Source organism: Apaloderma vittatum, unplaced genomic scaffold (assembly GCF_000703405.1).
Source record: "Apaloderma vittatum isolate BGI_N311 unplaced genomic scaffold, ASM70340v1 scaffold22479, whole genome shotgun sequence".
In the NCBI taxonomy this organism is placed as follows: domain Eukaryota; kingdom Metazoa; phylum Chordata; class Aves; order Trogoniformes; family Trogonidae; genus Apaloderma; species Apaloderma vittatum.
Window position 1 is genome coordinate 75,889 of NW_009737338.1, and position 10,375 is coordinate 86,263.

The following is a 10,375-nucleotide window of genomic DNA, read 5'->3' on the forward strand; positions in this document are numbered from 1 at the left end:
TGCTGATTTACAGCTGTTAAGAGATCAAGGTTATCCAACATCTTTACTGAGGTTGTATTCCTATACATTCTTCAAATGCCATGCCCTGAATCAGCTGGTATTTCACCATTTTTTACAGTAAAGGCGTGCTATGGCCTTCTAGCCTACAGAGATCACCTTCTGGTGCTACTTCTCACTTTGCCTGTGATAAAGGTTATCTGTATTTCAAAACTGAGCACACTCCCCCTTCTCACTGTATGTCTACTTAATACCAGCTCCTTACAGACATCATATCCATTACTATACCTGTTTGAAGCATTTACACCCTGTAGCAGAATTTTACTATCGGCATTTAACTGAGAAGTTTGCAAGGGCCAGACCTGCATGCAGCTTCTAGGAGTCGCTGAATTTAAACATTAAGTCTTGCAACTGTTCTCCATCCCAATCTGTGTACCCAGGGACACTGTGTGTTCAGGGGTGCAGACATGGAGCCCAGCCCAGCAAAAAAACATACTAGAAGAGCCGGTGCTTGCAGAGCAAATGGCACTCACCTCTACCAGTGAGCAGCTTCACAACCGCAATGTGTTAGTTCCAGTTGTTGCTGGTGTAACTGAGCCTGGACATCGACTCCCTGGTTTGCTTTGAAGTGAAATTCATGCTGGTGTCACCAAAACAGAGAGAGAGGTTGGGTTGGTCTTTATGACTTTTGATTAGTTGCCAGGCATACTTGTTTTTCCACTTGTTTCTTTGCTATTTTTAATGGCAGTTTAAATCTCTCCATTTTGTAAAGCCTGGATATAGTGGAAAAACATTTAAGATTATCAGAGTGTTTGCAATCACTTTGATTTTATTTGGCTTGTTGGAGAACTGGGCCATTAGTTTTCTAGTTGTTTTACATGCCATGACCATGAAGCTTTTGAAGCCGTAACTGTGTGTTATGTCAATGGGCTTTTACTTATTTTAAAACATATGATCCACGCCCAAAGCTGTATGTGCTCAAAGGGATGCACAAGGCAGTTCTCCCAGCAAAGGAATCGTTACTGCGAATAAGATCAAGTGGCTCAGTAAATTACAGCTCAACAATTTGCATTTAAAAAAACCAAAGAGTCCCCAGTATGGAATACTGCAATTCTGTTATTTCATTATATGAAATACCTGTAAAATGCTGATCATCTCTCCACAAACATGGTATGCAATGAAAGGATTATAGACTACCCTAAAATCATCAAACATGCCCATAATTTTACTATCCAGTCACTTAAACAAAAAAAAAAAGAAGGCTGAAAAACAGAATACCAAATACTGCAAAAGATGGAACTTGGACTAAGAACAGCTTTATGGTCCTCTACTTCCTCTAAAATGGATTAAACATGACCAATCTCAGTTGTCATTACAGAAGGCAGTGGCAGCTTTCTGCATGTGTGTGTTTACAAAAACCTTAAACATCTGCTAAGGATCAAAGGGCTGATGGTTTTTACATTTCTTATTTGCCTGAACCTCCTAATTTCTTGTGCTCCTTTTCTCTGAAACTACAGCCTGGGAGTACTATGGCAGTGCATTTGTAAACTGTTTGCCCACTTCAGTGTGATGTACCTGATGCATCCAGAGACGACTTCAGCACTGTATGCTCACTTCACATTGCGCCTGGTTATTTTTGTGCCTATATGTTCAGGGGGTAAAGTTGCAATGGTTTTACAAGGCCTAGTTTCTCTTGATTAACAGAAAATTGGAAAGTCATTTCATCAGACCTTTCTTAAAAAAAAAAAAGCCAAAACAAAACAAAAACATGCACTTCACACGTTTACATAGGTTTACAAGTAAAAAAAAAAGAAAAAGGAAGCATACAGACATTCAAAAAGGGGGAAAGGCGGGGCGGGGAATGGGTGTAGCAATACTGATTCAAAACTGAAATGGAAGACAGTTTCTCCCTAGAACACTTTAGGGTTTTCAGAGTCCTTATTCCATAAAAGGAATATACTTGAAACACATCCCATTTAGGTGAGATGAGATTGCTAAAATACATACACAACTAAAAAATATGAGTCTTTTTTTCATCTGTTATCTCCTAAGGTTTGTTTTTCTTTAATGTCTATTGCATAACAGCAAGAAACTTGCTTTCTTCTGCAAGTGAGGTCAACAAAGAGCTCATGTCCCCAATAGCCATGTTGGTTGTGCTTACGGGCATAGCTGGGAATGTAAGAGACGCTCGGGGAGTGGTGAGGCGTGAAGAATTGCGGGAGAGATTCTGAATGATACTCGGGCTCAGGGCTCCTGAAATCAAGCTGACGTGATCCCCATCATCTATGATAGCATCAAAATCAATCTGCACAGCCTCTAGGCTGTTGCTGTCGATGCTGTCAACTGTGCTCGACACTTGGTTAGCCTCCGGGGAAAGAAGCTCGGATGAGTTTGCAGTCGCAGTCCCCTGCAGCAGGCAGTTAGCTTCCGAACCAAAGAAAGAACCTGTTTTCATAGCTTGGTGGCTAAAGCCCGTGGTTTGGTCATACAACTGACCAGAGTAATTCTGCACGTTAGAGCAGAACTGCTGTGATTGACCTTGCATCTCCATCTTAACGTTGTTTACCCTGTATGTCTGGTTGCCATCACTCATGTGTCCTTGCTGTTGTGCCAGGTTGTTTCTCAACACGTTCTGCCGCCTGTTGCCGCTGTAATTAGAGCACGGCTGGTAACTTTTGGCCACCAACAAACCCGAAGGCTGGCTACCAATCGTGTGAGACACTGGTGGAAAATTCTGCGGCCCTTGATACAGGCTGCTTTGTGAGGTAGGACTAACCTGCCCTAGCATCATTTGACTGGATTGACTAACTCCCTGGTAATGAACACCATCTCCGACTGGTTGATTTTGCAAATATTCCTGTTCCATCATATTCCTGTTCTGCATCCCATTTGCCATACTGGCAGGTTGCTCGCTGGATGCCATGGGATGGCCGAAGTTTGGCTGGTTCCCACTCACTGGCACGTTGCTGCTTCTCAGCTTCTGCCCTTGAACTGTGACGCCACAGGAATTGTCCGTCGCCCCAGACATCATTGCTTGCCTGACGATGTTTTCGCTGTAAGGCTTATTGGGCTGCATGCTGATGGAACTACTGGCTCCACTGCCAAGAACCATGTTTGGCTGTAAACCGTAGGAGCTGCTGTTCTCTACCAGGTTCTGATAGTTGTTCTGCTGGGCCACATTGCTCCTCTCCAGCTCCTGCTGCTGAATCATCATGTTGTTATACAGTCCGAAGGCCCGACTCTGCTGCACCACTGAGCGCTGGCCGCATTTCAGTTTTGGAGGAGATAAGTCAGAACTTCCTGAGCTTACTTCATTCCACTGAATGGGCAAGTCGCTCTTGTTTGCCTCGGAACCTGCCTGCTGACTGCTTGGTGGAGGGGCTTGGTCAAAACTGCTGGGGTTGTTGTTTCCTAACGCTGAGCTGTGATGCATTTTGTTGCTGTCTAGGATGTTGTTCAACAAGTGGTCGTACATGCCCTGGTTCTGAGAATTCAGATACTGAACCACGTCGTCTGGCAGGAGATCCTCATCATTCAGACTGCCACCTGCTTCCATGGTAGCAGCCTCCAGGGCGACGTTCTCACTGATGCTTGGAGGACAGGGGGAGCTGAAGCTGCGGAAGACGCCACCCTCAGAACGGGTATAGTTCTGAAGAACAAGGTTGCGCTTTTCCATGGATGGAGGCAAAGCAGGAGGGTTAAAGCTATTAAGACTGTTGAAACGCTGGACTCTAGGGACAGAGACGTTGTCAGAGGCCATTCTTACGGGATCACTGGCTCTCCTTGTCCCATTTCCTAGGGCATCGTGAGACAGAAAATGTCTCCTGCTGTAACCATTTGCCCCACCGTCACTACATCTTCGAGGGGCATTCACTGGAGGCAGTGGAGATACTCCGGACTCCCTGCAGTCACTCAAGAGTGCCATCCTTGTTTTGAGGCTCATCCTCTCCATGTTAGGCAGTGGAGTTGGTGGGGGACCACCAGTAGCTGCTGCGTATTTTGCTTTCAGCCTGTATTGCTGGGCCGGGGTGAGGCTGAGAAGACTTGGCAGATCATCGCACTGGCTCGCTTCACTGGAGCGCCGGGAGGCATCTGTCGAGATGGGGTCATAGGAGTCTGCAACGCTCACGTTCTGAGGCCTTCCCTCTGCCTGCGAGGCGTCGCTGGACCTCCGGCTGGAGAAGCAAGGTGAGATCCCAGAGGACCTGCGGCTGCTCAAGTAGGCTGAACTGATTGTGCTAGTGTTGCTGTCCCTCCTGTTCAGCATGTTCAACACAGTGATGTCTGTACTTGAAAGTTCATTCCTGTTCGGCAAAATGGTCATGGATCCTCCTACACTGCAGCTGCTGTTCGACTGGGTACCTGGAGGTAAAATTCAGAGTTAAACAAACAGGCATCACCCAGAAACTGGTATAGGAAACACCCAGGAAAGAAGGAAGGGGGGAACAAAAGAAGACCCTGAGTCATCACAGCAAATTATAGCAGTGCTCTGTCTTGAAAGAAGTCAGGATAGAAACTATATCCTTAGGTTAAAAGCTAATTCAGAGACTCAAGGGTAATATTTCAGTGTGAAACCCAGCACAAAATTTATAGGCCATAGCCACAAACTGTCATTGGCTGGGGGAGTGTGCAGCTATGCTGACTGATGTGCCGCAAGGACACATTCATAAGGGAGCTTTTTATAGGCAAAATATAATTGAACAGGCATTTGCATGGAATGGCAAAATATACAAATTGGAGGCTATTCAAGGTCATTTCTAAGACTTCTTGAAATGTTCTTGAAACAACTCCGAACAACTGCAAAACATCTTTGCTGGTTTCCTTGTTTTGTTTTTAAGTAAACAGAATACATTTCTTAATTTTACATAGTTTCTTTCGACTGAACGCGTTTCAGAAAACCTGGGCTGTTGCTGCTGGCTGGAGCGCAGAAACCTACAGGCATGTTGTCAGCAGCAGCAACATACATTTTGGCAAGGAGCAGCTCCTTGTATGAAAACAACCGTGGATCTTCAGAGTTCAACCTCGCCTTGCTTCCATTCAGGGATACCTGCCCGTTGCAGCAGTAGTATCTGTACATAGGATTACTTCTATGTGTGGAAACAGTTTAAACAGACTGTTTAATTAAATAATTAAAGGGCAGCCCAATGTGTCTATGCAAAGAGTGTTTTGATAAGGCCTCATCTGAAAGACTTCCACACAATAAACTGGCAGGTATTTATTTAATCTACCTTGCCTCAAAACAAGACAGGATTGTGATGAATCTTGGGCCCAAACCTTTAACTGTAGGAAACATTTAAAATGTGAAGCCCTTGCTGGCCTCTATTCTGTAACAAATGGGTCTACTAGACTTCTCTCAGGGTGGGTAGTAGTACTTGTAACCAGGTGATAAAAGGTGGCCAATTTACCAACCATCCTCACAGCTGTTGAGTGTCAAAAGCCACACTACTCTTTGGCAAGTGTTGCAAGATAGAACTGGCAAGCAACGAATTTAAGGACAAAAAGTGTTACCACTCCCATTACGTGTATCTCACCATTTCCTATGAGAGGCGGCAAGGTCGGGGCTTTGGAAGGTGGAATGGGGTTCAGTCTTGGAAGCATTCCATTAACTTGTTTCAACCTTTCTAATTTCACTTGCTCCATCCATTTGGTCCCTGTCATATTCCTCCTGGCCTGTAAGCCAAGTGCTGTGGTGGCTGTGGAAATGGTAGAGTCCATGATTGGGGTTTCATCGATGACACTGAGGTCTCCTACACTACCACCACTGGTCAGAGTAAGCTCGATCCCATTGTTGGAATAGGTGCTGATGGGGGACTGTTCGCTGCTGCATGTAGACTGACCACCAGGGCTTGGCTGAGATGTCTGCTGGAGCGAAGTAAGACATAAAAACAACGTGAGGATTAAGCAACTGATGGTAACAATAGCACTTGCAGCAAATGAGGGTCTAAATAAAGCCAAAGAAAACCAAATGTAAAGGTTAGCGTTAGAGGATGACACGTTATTCATCAAGAGACTTTCTACAAACTGATTTAAAGTGTAATGAATGCCACTGCAAAACTCAACATTAAAATTCACTTTAGCATTTTGCTGAAAGTATACATTACGTCTACACGAGACATTTATTTGCTATTCTTGTAATTGCTTCTATCACTTTGTGTCATTTGTGAACACATACGTATGGACCCACTACTCTGGGTATGAGCTCTTCCCAACTGAAGCTGCAGCTCAACAAACCAAAGCAGAATTCAGCCATGTTAGGAGGTCTCATTTACACTGCTAGGCTTGCAGCAAGAAACAAACAAACACGACTCCAACAACACTGGAATTTGTTTTTTTTTAATTAGACTTGTGGCTAAAGAATGTAAGTATTTTCCAAGCTTAAGGCTCATTGTTACAAGCAGCGGTTGGCCTGAAATGTTGGCAAGTAATAAAACAGGGACAAAGCATCAGTGCAAAAAATACTGTATCATATTACCAGTGTCCTGTGACCCAAGCAGCACTATGGTCCAAATTATCTCTCTTCTTATACCTAACTTACACCACCTTTGCTCTGAATCAAGAAGGCAATGACCTATTGAATCAAATCCCTCGCTTCATTGTAATTTAAGATTTTAAATTTAAGAATTTAAACTAATCTGTGGGGATATAAATCCGTCGCAATAGCTTCTGCTTTCTTAACAGACAGTGTTCCCTGCTGCTCTAGAAGAATTCTTACTGTGGGGAAACACAGGCTTGATTTATTTTTGATACTCATAAAGTTCTCATAAAAGAATGGGAAAATTTCTCTGACAAGCCGAAATACTCAGACAGATAGAATGACAGACAAAACAGCAAGACAGACAGAGGTCTCTGGACGTAATATCTCACTGTAGGTTGTACAGTGTGACCACAAATCAGTGGAGCATGCAGTATCATTTTGCTCCCAAGAACAGTTTCATGTAAGTATTTAAATTCTGGTGTTTCTGATGTGGTTTTTTTAATTACTTCTTTTTTTGCCAGTCTGTGATTTTTATGCACATTTTACTGACAAATGCTAGGTAGCAGTGATGACTCTCACTTTTACCATCAGTGAATGAAGACACAGATGCACGGCACTACTGTAGCTTCATATGCCCCTGAGGAGTCCATTAAGATGCAATAACTATTGTATTATTTCTAACTTGAAGGATGATACTTAGAATTTATGAGGCCACACCAGGCAAGTTCATTTCCAAATCCTGGCCATGGCAGATTTGGTGACAAGAACAGAAATAGCAGTTATTATAGAGAAAAGAGTTTAGGCTTCTGGATAATAGCTCCATGCCATATGAAAGAAGAGTAATAATGGTCAGAAGCTTGTTCTTGTAGCCATATGTCAAGATCACAGTGAGGCAGCATACAGAAGAAAGAACCATATTATGGGGAACATACATTTCTGGATGTGCAATACAGAAAAAAATGGATGTCTCATCTAGAGGGGAAGGTACAAAGACATTTCTGGAGATATTTCACCAATATGCACCAGATTTTTCACATGTGGAGTGTTGCAAAATGCTCACAGCACATTACATTTGGGAATGAGTTTGATGGATTGCACATTACTAAATAAAGGAATGATTGGACACCAGGCAGAAGGCTAAAATAAAGACATAAATAATGTTGTAATAAGAAAAACAGCAGAAAAGTTAAAATGCCCTCACCTTATTACCCACTGTCCTTAGGAAGTTAGAACAAGACATTTAAGAGCATTAGACAGAAAAGACATTGGATTAGTTGAAAAATAGAAAATAATCTTAATTCATACAAGCAATTAAAAACAGGAAATACAGAATTGTTTTAGAAGATATTTTTCAGTGGGAAATATGTAATACTACATAAGCAATCAGCATTAACACCCCTCTCTTGCAAATATTATTCATGTTAAAACCGTCCGTGCTCATCATGCCTCAATAGTGCTATGGATCTACCCAGCTAAGCAAGGGAGGAATGGGTTTTGTTCCTTCAAAATCTAAGGTAGTTATCACCAAAGACAGCAGAGCAGATCCTTTAGACTTCTGCAGCAGTTAACTCTGGGTCCTTGGAAGTTTCTAAATTCAGAATTAATACTCCACAGTTTGGGCATAATCTTCAGGCACAATATAGCAGTAACTTGTATTTCAATGAGCAACCACTTTGAATTGCAGCATGATTAACAATATGACAGAATGTGCAGGGCTCATATTTGTATTCCCCAATGGTAGGGTCCAGATGAATTGTAGACCCAGATGTGGAAGAAAATGGAGTGACTGCCTTTGGTAGTTTTAACTCTGGTGGGGAGGATGGATGGCATGTGAAATGCAGGCAAATGAAAGAAAAACTTCTTTATTTAAAATAGCATGTCAAAAAATGGAATAAGGTCCTTTCAGTGTTCAGTGCTATACTGGTTTAACGTAATACATTGAGGTAAACCAGTGAATAGACCTGTAGAGACTCTTAGCTCAATTTAGTTAAATTGGAATTAGGTTAACCTTGTCAAGTTAAATTAAGTACCAAATTAGCATAAAAAGGCACTTTGCAATAGAGATCAAATGTTATCAAAAGATCTCCTCCTGCTGTCAGCATTTTATTCTTTCGGACTTGGGTTTTCTCACATTCTGGTTTGAGCCCGCAGGATTTACATCCTCCAACTTTCTTCTGTAAACAGGAGAGTGGAAAAAATGTCTTTCTCAAAATGAAAACTGTGAACTTCTCATAATATGCTGATTCCAAAAGACAAGGCTTTAAGAGAAACAATTATTGTGAGAGTTGCCAACACTGCACTTACTGCCTATTGCACAGACTAGATGTAATCTTTTTATTTGCTACTCCTAAGGCTTTAAAAACATTGTAAAATGTAAACGAAAAAGAAAACCTCAGAAAACCTAACCTCATAAGCTAGAGTTTACGGGCTTGAGCTTTTCAAAAAGGGATTATTAGCTGGTTGCAAGAAGAAAAAAGGACGAAGGGAGTGGCACGGTGTATTGCGTACCATTGGTTTTTCCGACTTGACTGCTTTCACTTGGAGGCATTCTTCACGCTTTGAGGTAGTGTTGCTGAGGTCCTTCTGCTCACCAATAGCACCCTGAGTCTGATGGCCTGGCGACCGGGTCTGAGAGTGGCTGCCTGGGTCTCTCGGTGGTGGAGGCCTCGGGTGGATATCTCCCCGCTGCTTCTTGGTGACGTGTGCCTCTGGGCCATGCACCGTCTTCACGTGTTTCCGGAGAGAACTGGGGTCTGTGTAGCGCTTCGTGCAGCCCGGTATCTTGCAAACATATGGTTTCTGCCAAGACAGGAAAAACACTTAAATTAGATTTAATTCCACGTGGGGCTCCTGAAGAGCTCCTCGGACCACAGCTTGTGTTAGTTACACGCTTTCACAGTGAATTTGTTATCTAATTTATGGTCTCTACAGTGACTGCACATAGACAAACCTACTGATTCCTCTTGGTTTTGCAGGTACTCATTAATGCTGCATAGTTTACAGAGAGCAGTTCATGATATGAACTGGCAGAGCCTTGACTTAACATAGAAAAGTGAGCAGAGCTATGGCAATTTATGAAGACTGGCCTAATTTTCTACCCTGTCCTTTGCCCTGAGCAGTCAGATACCCTGTTTCTAGTACGGCCAGTACCTACTCCTCGACAGGCAAACAACCCCCTTTAAAATATGTTGGGGCATATGTTTATGCAAGATTATCTGACGAAGCATTTTTTCCTGGCTCCTTCAGATCACCAGCATAATGTCAAAGCACAAGATACAGCACCACAGCATTTTCATATTGCAACAATATATGCTCTACTGCTATTAGTGATACTAGTAAAACTGATGACTTTTCTAAAAACTCAAATTCGCTTCCTTTGTCTGCTTTGTCGAGTTCCCTATGCAGTGCAGAATGAATTTGATGTCTTAAAATTTAACAAAGACTTTGTTCTTGGGTTATGAGAGGATCAGAAAGAAGAGTTGAGCCCTTCCTAAACACTTTAATTGCTTCAGCAAACAAAGTATTATTCACACACTTTTATTAGTGAATTGTTTTCAAGAAACTACTATTTTCAAGTCTTACTTATACTAGCCCTCAAGAAAAAAAACACTCTCAGGTACAGTTTCTCAAAAGAGTTCTCTGTTTGCTTACACATTGCACTGTGTAGCTTCGTCATGGCTATGTAAGGCCTGAGATTGCTTGCACTGAGGTCAGCAGAAAAGAACTCCCGGTGACATGAACAGGAGCAAAAACTGATCATGAGCCATTTAAATTTGATGCTAGGCCACTGAGGCAAGTTTTCTCAAGACACTACGGACGTACGAATCAGGTAGGCTCTCATCCACACGTGTAAAGCGTATCAGCATCAAGATAACGGCTGCTGCTTTTAAATCTCTTATAGGT

The 10,375-nt window shown here is 42.6% G+C and overlaps 1 protein-coding gene across 1 annotated transcript; it reads right to left on the reverse strand.

The window, feature by feature from the left end:
• Positions 1-2,064: 2,064 nt before the first annotated feature.
• GLI3 (GLI family zinc finger 3) lies at positions 2,065-9,271 on the reverse strand (the record flags this gene model as incomplete). Its single annotated transcript, XM_009877303.1, has 3 exons — positions 2,065-4,359; positions 5,529-5,856; positions 8,981-9,271. Coding segments are annotated over 3 exons (2,910 nt in total), but the record flags the coding sequence as incomplete, so codon positions are not given.
• Between the last annotated feature and the right edge of the window lie 1,104 nt (positions 9,272-10,375).